Source organism: Rhinatrema bivittatum, chromosome 6 (genome assembly GCF_901001135.1).
Source record: "Rhinatrema bivittatum chromosome 6, aRhiBiv1.1, whole genome shotgun sequence".
Lineage (NCBI taxonomy): Eukaryota > Metazoa > Chordata > Amphibia > Gymnophiona > Rhinatrematidae > Rhinatrema > Rhinatrema bivittatum.
The window spans coordinates 311,749,335-311,769,451 of NC_042620.1; the positions used below are offsets into that span (position 1 = coordinate 311,749,335).

General features: G+C 42.9%; 1 protein-coding gene across 5 annotated transcripts in view; it reads right to left on the reverse strand.

The window, feature by feature from the left end:
• CLCN5 (chloride voltage-gated channel 5) overlaps positions 1-20,117 on the reverse strand; it is a 187,289-nt gene that overhangs the window by 29,895 nt on the left and 137,277 nt on the right. For all 5 annotated transcript variants that reach the window (XM_029607481.1, XM_029607482.1, XM_029607485.1 and 2 more), the window contains 2 exons: positions 13,305-13,495; positions 11,328-11,450 (listed from right to left, as the gene is read on the reverse strand). In XM_029607481.1, coding sequence (XP_029463341.1) covers positions 11,328-11,450; positions 13,305-13,495 — 314 coding nt within the window. The remainder of the gene's footprint in view (positions 1-11,327; positions 11,451-13,304; positions 13,496-20,117) is intronic.

Consider the following 20,117-nt stretch of genomic DNA (forward strand, 5'->3'; position numbering starts at 1 on the left):
CATAGGTACCAGGATAAATTAGCCATGGTCGGTGGGTGATATTATCCAGTGGCACCAAACGGACTCTTCTCTCCTAGCTGGTGGAGCTTTGAGCTCTACTGATAACTTTCAATCTATGATCAAATTCTAGTCTGCCCTGGATCAATACAACTCTACGTATTTATGCTCCGACTAAGACTCTATGCTCCACTAGTTAGAGCACTTTGTGAAGTACATTTGGAGGAAACTCGCAAGAGGGCATTTTCAATCACTGACCCTATTCTTATGAAACTACCAACATACATTTTTAGTATCGGAAAAATTAAAACTAAAAAAAAGCCCTTAAAACTCACTTTTTCAAGGAAGCTTTTGGGTCTATTACTGATTAGTCCTACAAGTCAGTATCTCAGGCCATAATATGATAGTGTATTTGTTGTTCTCATTTTGTGTAATTTATACTATGTATGTGCAATTTGTAACCCACCCTGAACTATTTGGAGGGTGCTGGCTAGAAATCTTTTGAATTTTGTTTGACAAAGTCCCTCATGAGAGGCTTCTAAGAAAACTAAAAAGTCATGGGATAGGAGGCGATGTCCTTTCATGGATTACAAACAGGAAACAGACAGTAGGATTAAATGGTCAATTTTCTCAGTGGAAAAGGGTAAACAGTGGAGTGCCTCAGGAATCTGTACTTGGACCGGTGCTTTCCAATATATTTATAAATGATCTGGAAAGGAATACGACGAGTGAGGTTATCAAATTTGCGGATGATACAAAATTATTCAGAGTAGTTAAATCACAAGCAGATTGTGATAAATTGCAGGAGGACTTTGTGAGACTGGAAAATTGGGCATCCAAATGGCAGATGAAATTTAATGTGGATAAGTGCAAGGTATTGCATATAGGGAAAAATAGCCCTTGCTGTAGTTACACGATGTTAGGTTCCATATTAGGAGCTACCACCCAGGGAAAAAGATCTAGGCATCATAGTGGATAATACTTTAAAATAGTCGGCTCAGTGTGCTGCAGCAGTCAAAAAAGCAAACAGAATGTTAGGAATTATTAGGAAGGGAATGGTTAATAAAACAGAAAATGTCATAATGCCTCTGTATGGCTCCATGGTGAGACCGCACCTTGAATACTGTGTACAATTCTGGTTGCCGCATCTCAAAAAAGATATAGTTGCGATGGAGAAGGTACAGAGAAGGGCAACCAAAATTATAAAGGGGATGGAACAGCTCCCCTATGAGGAAAGGCTGAAGAGGTTAGGGCTGTTCAGCTTGGAGAAGAGATGGCTGAGGGGGGATATGATAGAGGTCTTTAAGATCATGAGAGGTCTTGAACGAGTAGATGTGAATCGGTTATTTACACTTTCGGATAATAGAAGGACTAGGGGGCATTCCATGAAGTTAGCAAGTAGCACATTTAAGACTAATCGGAGAAAATTATTTTTCACTCAACGCACAATTAAGCTCTGGAATTTGTTGCCAGAGGATGTGGTTAGTGCAGTTAGTGTAGCTGGGTTCAAAAAAGGTTTGGATAAGTTCTTGGAGGAGAAGTCTATAAACTGCTATTAATCAAGTTTACTTAGGGAATAGCCACTGCTATTAATTGCATCAGTAGCATGGGATCTTCTTGGTGTTTGGGTAATTGCCAGGTTCTTGTGGCCTGGTTTGGCCTCTGTTGGAAACAGGATACTGGGCTTGACGGACCCTTGTGGTCTGACCCAGCATGGCAATTTCTTATGTAAATTATGTAAATTAATTAATTAATTGATTGATTGATTGAGAAGAAATTACGGCACAGGTGTTGCCTCAAGAGCCTCTTCAGTCAATACCTTAGCAAAATATAGCTAGAGCCTCTTCAGTCAATACCTTAGCAAAATATAGCTAGATAGTCAGGCTAGATAGGCAGGCATCTCATGGCTAACTCATCCTGCTATCTACGGGGAAATGCCATTTACAGTAAGCAAGCTTGCTTCTTCTATCAATAAGTAGGCTGATTAGCCATGATCCGCGGACAGTCCCAAGCTTAGGATTGCAGCCTAGGACTTACTGAATAATCAGCCCGGACTCCACTGTAGAAAATAAACTATTGCGAGAACAGATTATGCAAAACTGTTTGTACGCAGGTACTGCCTTCCTTGAGTAGTCGTTCAGACAGCAAAGGGACACAGGGTGTGAACTCTTTTACAATCTAAGGCATAAAGGGCTCTCTCTCCTTTATGGACATGCAGCCTCAGAAACAACGTAGACAATATGTTGGACTGATTGATATTTATTTATTAAAAAAAATTTTTTTACCCTCCCTTCAATGGTTCAGGGCAGGGTACACTAAAACATCCATAACAGATCAAGGACAGGACAGGACAAAACAGCAAACAACTACAAATCCTAGCAGGCTGCAAGGAATGCGTTGAGGGGATCAACTGACTGAACTGTATGCCTTCTGAAATAAGTACGCTTTATAGCTTGCCGGAAGAACTTTGCCTTTCAAATCAACCTTATCTCTGTGCGGAGGGAGTTCCACAGCAGAGGTCCAGTGGTCAAGAAAGCATGCTCTCCTGTCTCGTTCAGAGAAACCAGCTTCAAGGAGGGAACATCCAATAATCCTTGATTTGACCATCTCAGTGTTCGGGAAGGGATACGAAATTTCAATGTAGCTGTGATCCATGCTGAAGAAATAATTGTTTAATAAATTGTGACTTGTTACTACTGGATTATATTGGACTCGATAGGCTACTGGAAGCAGTACCGGGCTGATGGGATTATGTAAGGGTGTGCTAATTAAAAGACAAGCAAGGGAGTTCTGTATTATTTATAATGAATAAACTGAAGTTTGAATAATGACGACCGAGTGAATGTTTTTATGTGGGCATGCATTGACAGAGATGGATCTAGGACTACGAGAGACCGTGGCTGCTCCTAATTTAGGGAACTCTTTACCGGCATCTTTAAGACTTGACGAATGCCCTAAGAAATTTAAAACAGCCGCAAAGGCATTCCTACTGAAGCAAGCATTTAATTAAAAGGTGCCTGTTTGTGTTTATTAGCAAGTCTGGCATAATCAGGTTCTGATTATGTATCATAGTGGCAGAGAGTAAGTTAACAGTTTTCACAGGCCTTCTTGATTTGGCAAGCCAAATGTCTTATTTTAGATTATTTAGAATGTTTACTTGTTTGTTTTATCGCGTTCTTTCTTTTATCTGTTATTTGTAATTATTATGTATGTTATCGTGTGAGTCGCTTAGAGCTCTTGCACAAAGCGATTAAACATTTTTTTAACAAACAAACAGACTCCAAGGTTACAAACAGTTCCAGAAATGGTGATACCTTGACCTCTGAAAACTATTATCAGGGATGTTTGTAACAGGGAAACGTGAGAGAATAGTTTCTGTTTTATTGACATTTAGAGCAAGCTTGTTGTGTTTCAGCCAGTTATGAATAGAGGAAAGGCATAATAAAATATACTGTTCAGTTAGCGCCCACAAAGACTTTAATGGAAAGAAGAATTACATATCATCTGCATGCAATCTGCAGTGCACACTAAGGCTAGCAATCAGTCAGCACAGAGGGATCAAGCAGATATTAAAAAGAGCTGCCGAGAGTGCTGAGCTTTGAGGTACACCAGAGGAGAGGGCAATCCAGGAGGAGATATCAGTACCCACTGTGACTTGCTAAGAGCAATTAGTGAGATAGGCAGTGAAGCAAGAAAGGACAATGCCTGAGATACCCAAAGAAAAGAAAGGAGAGAAAAGGATCGAGCGATCACTTCATCAATGTGGAAAACAGAGACAAACTTCGGTAGAAAATCTGGGTAAGTGGGAAAGACTATCCCAACATGAAAAAACTCTATTATTAATTATTTAAACTAAATATTTATACTGACCAACTAAACACGGTATCAGAAGAAACGCGCCAAGGTTTAATCTACTGCCTCTCGCCTCGCAATGGGCCTCAAGCAGTGTCAGAGGGCAGCGCTATCGCTCAAATCATTTGCTGCTTCAGTTGTTTATTTTACTTCTAATAATTTTCCAAAAACATTTTTAAAAAACCAAAGAGATCTGTATATTTACTTATCTTATTTGTTCTATAATTGATATATAATCACTGTCGGGTAGAAAAACGAATTATAATGCATGTGCAATCATGCTCAACCATATGCGGCTACGCCACTGAACATCTACGTATATCTCGCTATTTAGCCGGATAAGTTATACCTGGCTAAGTTAGACCAGCCCTGATCTGCCTATTGCCCACCCACAAATTGATGGGCTAAAAGATAGCTGGATAAGTGACTTATCTGGCTATCTAGTGGTCGCTGAATGTAACCGGATATCCAGTGGCCCGCTAGATAGCCTGATAAGTCCTACTTAACAGGCTATCAAGCGTTGAACGCACTTTGAATATCGAGCCCAGCACAAGAAATCCTGATGATATATGCATTATTCTGGCTTGTAGCACACAAATCTGAACTCAGCTTATAAAAAGTTGCAAAAAAGAAATTTTTTTGTAGATAGCCTTTCAAAAATTAACAGGAACATTGCTTAGGGGTCATCACCACTGATGACTTCAGGACAGACAGTCAGTGTAACTAACTAGTACAGAAAGCTAACTGTATACTTGGGCACAAAGAGAGATAAATCACTCGGGCCGATACAGTAAATCCCGCGGGAGAGCCGGCGCGCCGAGGCGAACACCCGCTTTCCCAATGCATGCCAGCCCACTCTCCTGGGCGCGCGATCCAGTATTTAAATGAGGGCCCGCGGTAAAAAGAGGCGCTAGAGACACTAGCGCGTCCCTAGCACCTCCTTTTTGACAGAAGCGGCGGCTGTCCGCGGGTTTAACAGCCAACGCTCAAATTTTCTGGCGTCGGTTCTCAAGCCCGCTGACAGCCACGAATTCGGAAAATGGACGCCGGCATAATTGAGCGTCCATTTTCTGACCTGCGAGCCGCGGGCATATTTTAAAATATTTTAAAAAAATTTTTAATTTTTTTTTAAATTTTTGGGGCCTCCAACTTAATATCGCTATGATATTAAGTTGGAGAGTGTACAGAAAAGCAGTTTTTTCTGCTTTTCTGTACACTTTCCCGGTGCCGGCAGAAATTAAAATGTGCGGCTTGGCTGCACATTTTACTTTCTGTATCGCGTGAGAATAACCTATAGGGCCATCAACATGCATTTGCATGTTGCTGGTACTATTAGTTTCGGGGGAGTAAAAATAGCACGTCGAAAACGCGCGACCAAATGTGGGCTAACAGTGCGCTCCACCGGAGCACACTGTACTGTATCGGCCTGTTTGTTAGAAAGGGTAAAATAATCTTATTTCTGTATAGATTTCTGGTGAGACCCTACCTTGAGTACTTTGCTCAGCTCTGAAGATGACATCTACAAAATCAATAAGCTAGAGACAATTCAAGAAAGGGTGACCAAAATAGTGCATGGTCTATACTATAAGCTATATAGAGAGAGACTGAAGGAGCTAAAGATGTACTTTCTAGAACAGGAATGGCCAACTTTGGTCCTGAATAGCCACAAACAGGCCTGGTTCTCAGGATATTCATAGAAACATAGAAATGATGGCAAAAGAAGACCAATTGGTCCATGCAGTCTGCCCAGCAAGCCTCACACTTCTTTTTTTTCTCATACTTATCTGTTTCTCTTGGCTCCTAGTAACCTTTGGTTCTATTTCCCTTTCACACTCACCATTAATGTAGAGAGCAGTGATGGAGCTGCATCCAAGTGAAATATCAAGCTTGATTAGTTAGGGGTAGTAACCGCCGCAATAAGCAAGCTAAACACATACTTATTTATTTACCCAGACTATGTTATTCAGCCCTTATTGGTTGTTTTTCTTCTCCCCTGCCGTTGAAGCAGAGAGCTATGCTGGATATGCGTGAAGTATCAGTTTTTCTTCTCCCCTGCTGTTGAAACAGAGAGCTATGCTGGATAAGCGTGAACTTTTATTTTACTTTTCCCCTGCTGTTGAAGCAGAGAGCTATGTTGGATATGTATTGAAAGTGAAGAATGCATTGAAAGCCACATTATCTATCAACAAATATTGAATAAGCCTAATAATTGGTAGTACCTATAGCTTATGAACTCTTCGTTAATTTTACATACTCCTGCCCACCCCTGTTTTGTTTTTTGTTTTTTTTTTTAAATATGGAGATGGCAGGCCTCCATCCTTCCGCTCCGTGAAGGTGGAACACCAACCACTGGCCACTGGCATCCCGCTCCGTGAATGCCTCTGTGGCTACTGCTGCTCTGTGCAGTGTTTTGCTGCCTCCTCTTTATACACTTCCTCTAGACCTGATGGATCCACAATGTTTATCCCACGCCCCTTTGAAGTCCTTCACAGTTTTGGACTTCACCACTTCCTCCGGAAGGGCATTCCAGGCATCCACCACGCTCTCCGTGAAGAAATACTTCCTGACATTGGTTCTTATTCTTCCTCCCTGGAGCCTCAACTCGTGACCTCTGGTTCTGCTGATTTTTTTCTGACGGAAAAAGTTTGTCATTGTCTTTGGATCATTAAAGTTTTTCAAGTATCTGAAGGTCTGAATCATATCACCCCTGTTCCTCCTTTCTTCCAGGGTGTACATATTTAGATTCTTCAATCTCTCTTCGTATGACATCCGATGAAGACCCTCCACCTTCCTGGTCGCCCTTCTCTGTACCGCTTCCAACTTGTTCTTGTCTCTTTGTAGATACGGTCTCCAGAACTGAACACAGTACTCCAGGTGAGGCCTCACCAAGGACCTGTACAATGGGATAATCACTATTCATAATGAATATGCATGAGATATTTGTATATGTTGGAGGCAGTGCATGGAAACCTCTCTCATGCATATTCATTGTGGATAGCTTGAAAACTAGGCCTGTTTGTGGCTCCTGAGGTCCGAAAGTGGCCACCCCTGCTCTAGAAGAAAGAAAAAGGCGATACAATACAAGCATTCAAATATCTAACAGGGCTCAGTAAAGTACAGAAGGTAACATTTACACCAGAATGAAAAGCTCAAGGACAAGGGGTCATCATATGAAGCTGAAGAGGGGGAAGCTCTAAAGGAATGCAAGAAAAATACTTTCCTGGAGGGTGAAGGCTCACCTGGTACAGAGGTGACAGGAGCCTAAACAGTGACAGAATTCCAGCATGTACAAGGCAGACACAGACAGGACAATCTTCAAAGGGTTTATTTAAGTGGTTAGGAGCTTTAAGAGTTGGGGTTTTGTAATTGGCCCTTCTGAAAATTAACTAGGACAGAGTCCCTAAATATAGGCTCCTAAGAGGTTGGTATCTACAGGGGCAGAGAAGGGGAAGAAAAATAATAATCAGCTCGATACTGTAACGTGCGGTTGGAGATTCCCCGTCTGTAACCTGCTGTGGGCGCACAATTCGGACGCGTAAGGCGATCCTGCGATACAGTCTCCAGTTTCACGCGTCCTTAGCGCTTTTTGAAACCGACGCATAACCCTTTCCGCACCCAGCATGTATATGATATGTAAATGAACGAATTAGCTATTCCCCTCCAATACTGTGACGCACGCTTAGCCGCATTATCTCCTTTGTAACCCGCTATTTTGCCGCGTCCTTAACCTGTTAGTTTACCGCCTACCCTCTACCTGGTGTTAGTGTGGTGTTCGAACAGCTACGTACCGGACTGCACCATGGACATTTGCAGCGTAAAGTTGTTATATGCCGTGACGTCAAGAGTCGTGATGTCACGTCTTGAGCGCCGAAATCGCACGGGCGTACACAGACGTGCATTCATTCACTGCCAGCGGGGGCTGCCGGAGGCCGCTTTCGCTGCCGGCTCCCACCACGGCCTGGATGAATGCACGCCCACCCGCCCGCCGGCTCCCGCCGCGGCCTGGATGAACGGGCGCCCACCCGCCTGCCGGCTCCCGCCGCGGCCTGGATCAAACGCGCGCCTGCCCGCTCCCGCCGCGGCCTGGATCGAACGCGCGCCCGCGCGCCTGCCGGCTCCCGCCGCTGCCTGGATGAACGGGCGCCCACCCGCCCGCCTGCCGGCTCCCGCCGCCACCACCGCCTGGATGAACGGGCACCCACCCGCCCACCGGCTCCCGCCACCACCTGGATCGAACGCGCGCCCACCCGCCCACCGGCTCCCGCCGCCGCCTGGATGAACGGGCACCCACCCGCCCACCGGCTCCCGCCGCCGCCTGGATCGAACGCGCGCCCACCCGCCCACCGGCTCCCGCTGCCGCCTGGATGAACGGGCGCCCACCCGCCCACCGGCTCCCGCCGCCGCCTGGATCGAACGTGCGCCCGCCGGTTCCCGCCAGTAAGTTTACTTTTTTTTTTTTTTTTTTTTTACACTTTATTCCCTTTTGTTTTAATTTTCGCCCTGCGCCTTGCTTCGGGAGGGGGGGAACCATCCACTTCCTGGTACCTGTCATTTCAAATGTCAGTTGAAATGACATTTGAAATGACAGGTACCAGCGCACCCAGGTTACTGTATAGGCGCTGTATTAAGCGCCTATACAGTAAAATTGGTTGCACGGGCCTAATGCTTCCCTAACGCTTCGCAGACGCGGCTTGCATTTGCAAGCAATTTACATAGAGTATCGAGCGGTATATAAAGAGAACTGTGCGTGCGGGGAACGAGGGTGCGCCCGGCACTGCCGCACTCTTTCTAACGCGGCCTTACAGTATTGACCTGAATGTTAGGTGCTTGGCATTGATTTTCAGCACTAGGCCCTAACTTAGGCTCCTAACTCTCAACAAATTAATAGCAGGCCTACATTTAGCTGAATTTTCAGCTGAAAGCTTAGGACCCTGAGTTTGGTTGAAAATAGGCCCCTAATTTAGGTGGTCAGCTTTTTTTGGAATATTGGCCTCAAACAGATTCTGCGCAGATGGAGGGAGAAAACCACAAATTAAGTGCGACTTGTGACAGCACAGTAGGCTGGCACAAATGGGCAGACTCAGTGGAATAACTGTTCCTATTCTACTAACATCTTCTTTGTGTTTCTCTAGCATCACTATCATCATCCCCCCAGTTTAGAATTAAGAAAAGTGAACTCTTGGGCAGGCTGTGAGGTCTTTATTGGACCAACATAATACCAAGCCAAGGATGACACTGCTCACAAGCTTTCAGAACACACGAATCAGGGCTAGCCTGGTGGCTCAGTGCCAAATGCAGTGCACTGCCATGAGAAGGACCTGGGTTTGATTCCCAGGCTGGTCAAGGTTACAGATGTTGCAGAGGCAGCACTCCCAAGCCCCCGGGAGTGACGAAGTCTCAGCCATTGTTCAGTGGTGGCACCTAGTAGCCAGATTTAGGGTCTAAGCCTGGTGGCCTCTGGCTGAGGACTGCGCCTGTGGTGACGGCTGGTCAGTTAGGAAAAGGGATAATAAAGTAAGGCAATATCCCTGGCTTGTTGCAAATGAAGCTTCATAGTACTGTAGCTCAAAAGAGATCAATTCTGATTGAGGTGAAAGCCCAAGGGTGGAAAATGCTGGGGCAGAAAAAAAAAACAAGACTCTCCACCTCTGCAGATCCCTTCTTCAAATGTGGATTGTTCTTGTTGGTTCAAAGTTATCATAACAGAAATGAAATCTCTCTTCAGTACCATCAGGACTTCTACAACCCTTTATGAGTTTTTCGCTTTACAATTTAAGAAAGCAAAACTTAATTCCCAAGGGATTTTGCCTTGGTATTTCTGTTTAGTTCACACCTTATTGTTATGCAGGTAATGCCTTGTTGCCTTACAAACTCAACACTGTCCTGAGATCTCCTGCATACACCTATTTGAAGTACACATAATGGCGTCACTGCATCGTCGATAGCTTGCGTTTTGCTCTCTTTTGAATGTCAGGTTCTAGTGCTCCAGCATGGAAACTGACTGCTGAAGGAAACCTCCCTCTTTTACTGCAAAGGAGGACAGGCACACCACAAAATGTTCCGGGCTATTATTCCAGCATAAATTACTGGAGTCTCTCTTTAGCTTCCTGTCCAAGTTTCGACTTTGTGTGGCCAAAAGAGCTCTACTAAACAAAGTTACACGATGTTAGGTCTGTCTTAGGAGTTACCACCCAGGAAAAAGATCTGGGCATCATAGTTGATATTACATTGAAATCATTGGCTCAGTGTGCTGCAGCAGTCAAAAAAGCAAACAGAATATCAGGACTTATTAGGAAGGGAATGGTGAATAAAATGGTGGCTATCATAATGCCTTTGTATCGCTCCATGGTGAGACCGCACCTTGAATTCTGTGTACAATTCTGGTTGCCGCATCTCAAAAAAGATATAGTTGTGATGGAGAAGGTACAGAGAAGGCAACAAATGATAAAGGAGATGAAACAAGTCCCCTATGAGGAAAGGCTGAAGAGGTTAGGGCTGTTCAGCTTGGAGAAGAGACAGCTGAGGGGGGATATGATAGAGGTGTTTAAAATCATGAGTGGTCTAGAATGGGTAGATGGGTAGATGTGAATCGGTTATTTACTCTTTTGGATAATACAAGGACGAGGGGGCACTCCATGAAGTTAGCAAGTAGCACATTTAAGACTAATCGGAGAAAATTCTTTTTCACTCAATGCACAATTAAGCTCTGGAATTTGTTGCCAGGGGATGTGGTTAGTGCAGTTAGTGTAGCTGGGTTTATAAAAGGTTTGGATAAGTTCTTCGAGGAGAAGTTCATTAACTGCTATTAATCAAGTTGACTTAGGGAATGGCCTCTGCTATTACTGGCATCAGTGGCATGGGATCTATTTAATGTTTGTGTACTTGTGACTTGGATTGGTCACTGTTGGAAACAGGATGCTGGGCTTGTTGGACCCTCGGTCTGACCCAGTATGGCAATTTCTTACGTTCTTATGTTCTCTTCCTAGATGCTCAACAAGTTCTACTCATACTTCCTTTCTGTCACGGGCAGCATTAATATTTGCACAAAAATGGTACTTTTATTAGATCAATGCATTTTTAGAGGTGCAAGTTTTGGGGTGCCACTAAAGTCCTCCTCCTCAAGTAATGCTTTTATTTTGGCTAGTGACTAAGGTGTATACCTTACCATGGTCTGAAAGGCAGTCAAACACAATTGAGAACTGCTTGAGGAAATATGTCCCAGACCCAGGATAAGAATCAACAACCTTCCAGGATGCAGCTTTACAGATTAGCTAACAGAAGAGTCTCTCTGGATAAGCAGCAGAAGCCTTACTTATCCCCTTGCAGTTGTCACTTTTTGCTAATAGCAGGGGCGGAGCAGGGGAGGGAAGATACTTATTTAAAAGTTGGAAATGCCCTTAGCCCCTTGCCTTTCCTAATAACAGAAATCTCTGTTTATGAATCTACTATCGAGGTACGGAGAAGCAGGAAGGACTCACCTCCGGAATCCCAGAGCCGCAAGCATAAGGCGCAAACACCCTTACTAAGGACACAGCCAGGAAAGCAAACATCAGGGCCCAGAGCACGTACATGAAGTAATTCAGCATATATGGTAGAGCGCCCTGAAAAAAAAACAAAACACAACGGTGAGAAATAAAGACCTGCTTTCAGCTGCCAGCTCCAGACCAAACACACACTATGGAGAAAAGGCAGATGGGTAGGCACGCAAGATAAGGTGACAGTAATATATGTTTAAGGTATTAAAAAAGGCAATTTCTTATGAAAAGGATTGAGAGCAATCAAGGCCACCCCGTGCCACAATCAGGGTATCTTTTTCCATGGCTTCCATCAGGGAGGGCTGTTTCATTTTCTGTCCCACTATCGGGGCTCTCTTCTTCTCTTCTGCGAGATTTGGCCTGGGCTGTAGAATGGATTTTCAAAGATGCTGGCTTTTAAAGAATAGTTTAAGGGTTTTAGTTTTATGGAGGGCCACATTCAAAAGACATTTAGATGGATAGTTATCCGTCAAAATGGCTTACCTGGCTATATTCAGCCCCTTCTCTGGCTAAATTCTAGTCAAGTAAGTAGTTACCCGGCTAGAATTTAGACGGATAAGATGGAGCAATTCCGGGGACGGGCAGGAGGCAGTCTGGGGAAGAGCAGACTTAGCTGCATAATCTAACAGGCTGATTCTGATACTTGGAGTTAGCTGGTTACCGTTTGCGGTTAACTAGTTGGGTCGTCCTAAAGTTAGCCGGTTATACTTAAAGCCAGGTATAGTCAGCGGCGCAATCGTGCCACTGAATATTAACCAGCTAACTAGCACAGCCACACCACGGCTGAATATGGACCTCATGGTCTGTAAACGAAGTACCATGAAACTCACCCATGTTACTGGGGATTTTTTTTTCTAGTTTTATCCAGCATAACCGGTTACCTGCTCCAAACCCGCTACTGTCGATTTTCTTTGGTGCACATTATGAAGGCAATATTCAAAGCCCTGTCTACTAGTCTCTCTGCGGGTAGGAGTACACGCATGAGCGTGCAACCACAGATGGCCAATGTGGTCCCAGGAGCTGCCAACATCGCATGCAGTTCTGATTATACAAAACTATGTACATTGTTTTGTGTTACAAAATTACACACTGAGAAAGAACGTGCAAGTCATTTTTTTCTTTAGGCAATAATCACAGCAAAAATAAAATGTTGAACGGTACACATTGAAATGACTACAATTTGTGTTTGTAATTAATATACTTTCTTATAAAGTTTGTTTGGTTTGCGCTCTCATGTGCCCTCGTGTGATTGGTTCGCAGTCAGGTAAAACATGCCAACGTGAATGTGACCGTAGCCATTTTGATCCGGGAGACGCCACTAAACCAGGAAGATCGCTGCAGTTTGGGCATTTTCGCTGATTTGTACAGCATACAAGCAGCGTTAGGAAGGATCCTCTGAAGAAGGAAATGTTACTTCCGAAACATGGACCGTGTAGGGCATTTCGGCCATTCTAGTGTGATTAACAAGTGGTCAGCAAGAGCTAGCGACATCAAGACCCAAAAGTCAGCATCAAAAAAGATAAATAAAGGATCATTTAAATTAAGGTCATGTATTGTTATTCCCTGCAGAAGACTCAGAGAGTAAGTCTTGCAGGATGATGTTATTTAGTATTGCAAATAAAAATTGTTGAAACATAAAAGTTTTAAATGCATATATAAACAAAAAAAAAAAAAAAAATGCTTCATGTTATGTGGGACCGGCAATGTCCTGGTTTCTTCACGAGCTAAAGCGATGCATCAGCCCGTGATATGAAGGTCCTTAACAATTGCCAGTCATAATTACAGTGCACACATTCTTGAAAAAATATTGGTAATATCAGTGTTGACATAACTTACAGTGTGAACGGTGGACGTGAGTGTGTCATTGTTTTCCACTTTTGGGACAGTGCAGAGTGTAGCAGGTTTTCAATTGTACATTACCTTGGCCTGACTGCCAATTATCAGCTGTGACCAACTCCTCCACTCTGGGCATTTGTTCGGCTCTTCAAAGGTTGTTTCATTAGATTTCCAACAGCACTGTTCTTGGTTATACCAGAAGCCATCCAGACACAAACCCTCTTTCAGATCTGTCATCCAGTGTGCAGAAATGTCTATTAAGGCCGCTAATGAACCTGGTGTAAAGGTAAACAAAGAGTCTCAACCAAAGGAATAGGAATTTTGTCTTATCGTCCGTTCCCGTTCTAATAACTCTCACACTGCTCTGGACTAGAGCTAGGATGCTAGGGGCCAGTGGCTCCTCCCTTTGCCAGTCTCAAGCTGCTCATCAGTGAAATCAGGTTTCAGGTTCCAGTCTCCCCATCCAGTTCAGATTACTTTCTCAGCAGCACAGACTGCTATAAAACTCAAAACAGAAAAATGTTAAGTCACTCAGGATGAAAACCAAATCGTGCTGCTGACTTTACAGAACCAAAACAGACACGGGACAGTCCAGACTGCTCGGAGTGAGAACAGAAATGGAACGGATGACAGGACAAAATTCCTATTTGTTTTCACTTGCACCCCTAATCTGTACTGTAGGACGTATAAAAGAAGGAGCCTTTTCTTCCAAACATAGCATCAGCCAATGACCATTTATCTATTCTCCAGTATTAAGAAAAGCTATGTATGGCAATCCAAGCAGCAACTTTGGACAAATCTTCCACTGATTTTTTTTTTTTTTAAACATAGGAAGTGGCTATTGATCATGTAGGATGGGAATTTAACAAAAGAAGGAACTGGTTTATCTGATCTTTTATATAAGCTCATGCAACACTGAAGCTCTGGAAGTTCAAAGGCCTTTTTTTTTTTGCCTCAAAATGCTATCAGTTGCTCAGACTTTGCAAACTCGTCAGTTCTTTGCACCCAAAACTTTAATACTCTTTTAATCTCTGTTTTCTTCTTTTGGACTTTGAGGATTTCAGCAAGTTTAGTAACACAACCTCTTGATTAACAGGAAAAGCAAAATAAATATTTAGAATATTCTTAGGACAACCTTGTCTTGAAAAAAACGATGTGAAAGATGAAATTGAAGATAAAACTCCAAAGATCACACAAATACAACTTTAACAATCAAAAAATGAAGGCTAGAAGAAACTAATGATTCAAAGACAGGTTGCATTTATGAACTGAACAGGAGATTCAAATTCCAAGAGGGAAACCGTAAAGGAACCTTCTTTGTCTCGGTTTATTTAGCAGCCTTCAAAAATATTATCTGTCGGTGATGTTAGATCTTTACGGTTAAGTTTTCCCCTGTTAGCACAATAGTGGAAATGCATATTGAAAGTGCTTGCACTTTAACCTAAACCTAGTCCTTGAATTACAAATTCAAATCTGGGTTTCACTAATAACTTGCATGGTGCAGTGTTTGCATCACCCAGCAAATCTTTTCCAAATTATATATATAGTTTGCTTTATTTGTAGATTTCTTTTTTCTGGAAGCAAGTGAACCTAGAAGGACTCTAAACAACATTTATTTTTAACATTTGCTTCCCAAGCTGTCAAGTTCTAAGGTACCAGATCTGGATGGAGGATGGGACCTTGAGAAAGAATGGCTGGAATGAGGCGAAGATTAAATTAGTTTGGCCATGGATATCTCCAATAGTTCCAGCAACCAAGGTCTCCTTGGCCAGTCCAGTGTTTCAAGGCACATTGCTGCTGGCCGATTTTTAATTATCCAAGCGACTGTCAGGATCATGAGTCAAGGTGGAAATGCATAAAGATCAACACAAAGACTGTGCGCATCTGCTTTCTAGAGCTTTTTTTTTCCTTGTCTTTGCTGTAATATTCCCGAAATTCTCTGCTTTGGAGAGTAGTCAATTCTCATTGTTCAGAATTTAAACAAGGGAGGGGGGAACAAAATATAAAAATCAACATTTTTTTTTTTAACATTATACATTGAGGATCTAATTTTCATCCCATCTCCCTGCTCCCCAAATCAAATTTACAGAGTGGACATCCTTCATTAAACACTGCTCTGAAAGCAGCACTATACAAAAACCTGGAGAGAATATAATACAGCAGTACCCCTGCTCGTAACTTTTCTGTAAGGATATCATTCCTTTGAGTTTGCACAGAAAAGTTTGTCTTCAACTGCATTTGTAATCATTTACCCTCTGCACATCCTATATGTTCTCACAGTAAACTGTATTATACAAAAATGTCCAAAATTTAAAAACTCACAAATTTTATACATTCCTGAGGTCCCTTGTGTAGCCCAACAGCAGTTATTGCTTTAGCGCCAGTCTTCATCAGGGTAACTCATATTGAATCAATTACCACTTCTTGCTGCACTCAGATTAAGACCAGCATTGCCAGCTGCCTCTATTTGCCTGGAAGGGTTAATCCCGTCCTGGCTTTAACCTGTTGAATGCAGGAACATGTAGTTGTGCTTTTCTTAGGGCCCATTTCAGACCGTAGTGCTTTTCTTAGGGACCGCAATAATGAAATCAGAACTCCAAGTCCCTGCATGCAATGGGGTAAATCCAGGACTGGATCAACCCCAATTAAGACTACTCTGATTATTGCAAAAACTATCCTCACTGACACAAACATCCACAAATCCCAAACCAGCAGGCAACAATGCAAGATATCCCTTCCTAGAAAAATCTGCCAGTGGTCAGCACACACTCTTCCTTGCCTGTGTCCATCCTGCTGGACAACTGTGAGCTCTCTCATGGAAAGATCTACCCCCATATGCAGGTTAAAGCATCAATTTTGCTCTTTCATAAACCGGCATTCAAAAATCCCAAACACAATTCTCTCACTAGAAGACTTATCTTGTATGCATCACTATGGTCGGCTATCATCTTCCACAGTGATAGATCTGCTCCTGCAGTAATCATCTTCCTAGGCCTTAATACTTCTGTAAATTTGCCGCACAGCGTTTGAAGGGAATTTCCCCCAACATATGCTGGACTCGTATGTCAAACCTTCAGGTACATAACATTGAGAATGGTGGGGCACTTCTCTGAAGGAACCTCATTCAGTATATAAAGGGGATTCCCGATCATGCCCTAAACTTGTTTGTCAGCCTGAGTGTGTTGGTATTGAGCAAGAGTTACAGAAACATAAAAAACAATCCTGTCTAGTCCACTTCTGCATTAGTGACAATTCAGAAAATACATCCATTTCTGTTTCACCTTTCTTTCACCAATGCAGCACTGGATTTGTATTTTTGTTGTTGTAAGAATCACGGTAGCCTTAATTTAAGTGTGCGGTTCGTTGGGGAGCCTGTGAATAAATGGAGCAGTGAGACATGGTCAGATGCACATAAACAGCACCCTCAACTCCATACTGCGAGCACAGCACTGGCTGATATCTGAAACGAGGCTTGGCGCTCTTAAGAGTTTGGGTGCTGTCCTGCATTATATACTTCTAGCTTCAGAGCTCCTGAGAGCGTTTATGCCAAGACCTTTGGGTATAGATGTAACTGTAGTGAAATGGATTCGATACAGAACAAACAGCCATTTCATGGATCATATAAGTCTGAACAAGGAACCAATCAAATTCAAGTATAAACTTACACGATATGTAAAATGGCTGTCATCTGTCCTTTTGTGCGAAAAGCCTTGCACCAAGAACTCATCCAAAAATTGTGTTCCGGATATTAAAAAAAAAACAAACAGTTCTCCTAAAGCAGATTGTTTGAAACATGGGATCTATTCAAGAACAGCATCTTTAAAAATGGATTTTTGCAATTCTGGGTAAGTACTTTAAAAAATGTTTAAATGCATGCTTTAGCGCCAGTCTTCATCGGTTTGAATTGGAGACTGTTGATTAAAAACTGAATAATGCCAAGAAGTTCATTGCTAGGAGGCGTTGGTATGATTGTTTCCATGTTTATATAAGTATATGGTAAGGCTAATAGTAGGCAGATTTTTAAAACTGTTGTTATTTCTAACAAGATGATTTAGGGGAAGTGATATATAAGAAACATTGGGAGAATATAAAATTGAGTTTTTGAATTTTAAATTGTAGGAATTTTTGTGCAATGAAGTTCACTGTGAGGATTCATTTAGGACTTGCTGGGGTAGATGATTACAAACACAAATGCAGTTAAGCAGGAACTTTTCTGTTGAAATACAGAAATGTACAATACCGTTATAGAAGAATTATATTATATGAGAAAAGTGCCCTGATGCATCATACTCTCTCCAGAGTTTGGTTGAGTGCTACTCTCAGAGCAGTATTTATTGGGGAATGTCCACTCTATACATTTTATTTTGTTAATAAATTAGGTCATAAATAGATCTAAGGGAGAAGGAAATTCCCACTACATGATAGTCCTGCAGCCTGTGAATGGAGAAGGGTCTTTTTGTTGGGGCAGGGAAGAAGGGTATAGGGAAGGTGTCACTCGGTGACAAAACACTCTCTGACACGACATAAAAAAAACCCTCAACCAGTCATACCAAAACAGCCCTAATTCCCAGGATTCAAAGAGTTAGCAATCCTACCTATGAAAAGGAAGCACTGCAAATTTGGAAACAGGCCCTAGAACACCAATAACTCTTCTATTCCTGTACTTTTGTTGCCCAGTTAAGTTGCTACTGTATGTTCCTTTCTCCTCCATTGCCAAATCTTGGCTTTGTGCCTTGCTTCACCCGATGCCTGGCATGATCTTCCTGAACTGGTGTATCTGGCTCCCTCCCTAGCCACATTCAAATCCCTCCTAAAACAAAACCCCACCTTTTTGACACTCCTTTCAAATCCTAACCTGCTTCTCTTCATCCTTGCCAAACAAATTCACAGCTATCGCATTTCATGTGCATCATGGCCACAGGACTGCCTACTGAGCGCGTCGGGGATGAGAGGCGATGGTGATAATCATCTACAGTAATGGCGGTAGGTCATTGCTTTCTCTAACTGCAGCTGTTTTGCTCTATTTTCCCCTCTAAGAAAAGTTCCTATTGCAGAGTTTACTACATATTCCATTACAGACTCCACTACAACCCCAAACATCTGTTCATTGGCAAAAGGCAAGAAGAAGAGGAGAGAGTGCTGGCCTAACATCTTGAATACACTTCAGGAGCCAATGTTTGCCCCTCAGTGTGTCTGTCAAACTAGACTGTAAGCTGTGCAGAGAAAGGGGCCACCTCTTTTGTGTCAGCACAGCGCTGTATATACCTTGTAGCACTCTATTATGTTTCATGGTAGTAGTCGGAGGCGGACTGACCATTCGTGCAATAGGACAGTACCCTAGGCCCCACGGCACTGTTCCCTAGCTTTGGGTGGGTGCTTAGGGGCCAATGACCCTTCTTGCTCAAGGGCTCAGATCACTGTCAGTCCACCCCTAGTGGTAGTAGTAGTATGCAGATTGCAAAACAACAAAAGCTGGACTGCTACAGATCCCTACACAAAAATTAAGAGTCAATAAACAAGTTGAAATCTTTTTATTGGACTAACTCAATGCATCTGTCATTAGCTCTTGGGAAGGATGTTCCCATATGCCTGGATACGTTAGGAACTTATACTGATCCCTAACACAGAAATTACATGCTGGCGCCTCGCTCACAAATGCAGAGCACAGACAGACCTTCACCAAATACAGAATAAGGGACCACAAATTAGAAACAGAAATATGCAGACAAAAGCTGAACTGGAAACCCCAAGAAACCAGACCCTGCATGCAGGTCAACACCAGAGAAACAGAAACGCATTTCCTCCTGAACTGTGCAAAATATAAAGACAAGCGATCCACATTTCTGAAGCTGACAGAGAAAATCAAAGACTTCCCACAAAAGAATGAGCAGGGAAAACTCGGTATAAACCTGGGAGAAAAAGCAGCCAGAGGTGCAAAGTACATGTTATCCTGCTGCCAGGCCAGAAACAAACCGACCAGAGACAACGATGATCACCACCAGAGCCCTGGAATTGTCTTTATTGTCCTTTTTGTACCCACGTAATTTTATTTTACTATTATATATATAGTTTTTGCTTCTCTTTTTTTTTAAAAATTACTTTAGGGCAATTTCCAAACAGCCGACATAGCAGTAAAGTACACAAGTGCTTTTAACACAACAACTTGTGCAAATTTTCAAAGAAACAACTCAAGGTTCAAAGCTATAATTGTGCATTTCCGATCCTCTAGAAGCTGCCCGCTGTGCTCTGTGGGAGCTGGTTGGAGACAGGAAGGTAAAAATCACGTTTCTCTCTCTGCCATGTGATCGGTGTGCAGGATTTTTTAGTAGGGAACAGCCTGTGAGCTGTGAAGGGATTTGTTATCGTTCACAACCTGGTGATATGAGAAGAGCCCAGTTTTGGGATCAAATTCAATAATAACCTACAACTGCCCACGTCACCCCTGACTAGAGGGGGTTCAGCGTCTGCAGCGAGGCTCTGGTGGGGGTAATGGCAGAAGGCAAGGCACCCCCAGCTTGCAGGCAAGCTCCACGGCAACAATAGCAATGGCTCTCCAAATATTTTTTGTCTTCTTCTGAGGATGTTCTCCGTTTTTTTGCCCCCTTCTGAAAAGGACCACCGTGTTCGGAAATGTTCATTGTTCAGCTCACCATCCGGTATCCATGCACTCCTGTATTTTTGCTTTTGCAGTGTTCAACAATTTTGCAGTCAGTCATTCTTCCCATCTCCCGCGTTTCCAAGATTGTGAACAAGTGCTATGAATATTATTTTAAAATGTTCACGTTGTCAGAGATCTCATTTTAATTCTCCGCTCCATCCTAGTAAACGCTTACCTTTAGGGTGTTCCATAGGAAAAAAGGGATGGCTGTGTGTTTGCCTGACGCTTGATGTCTTACA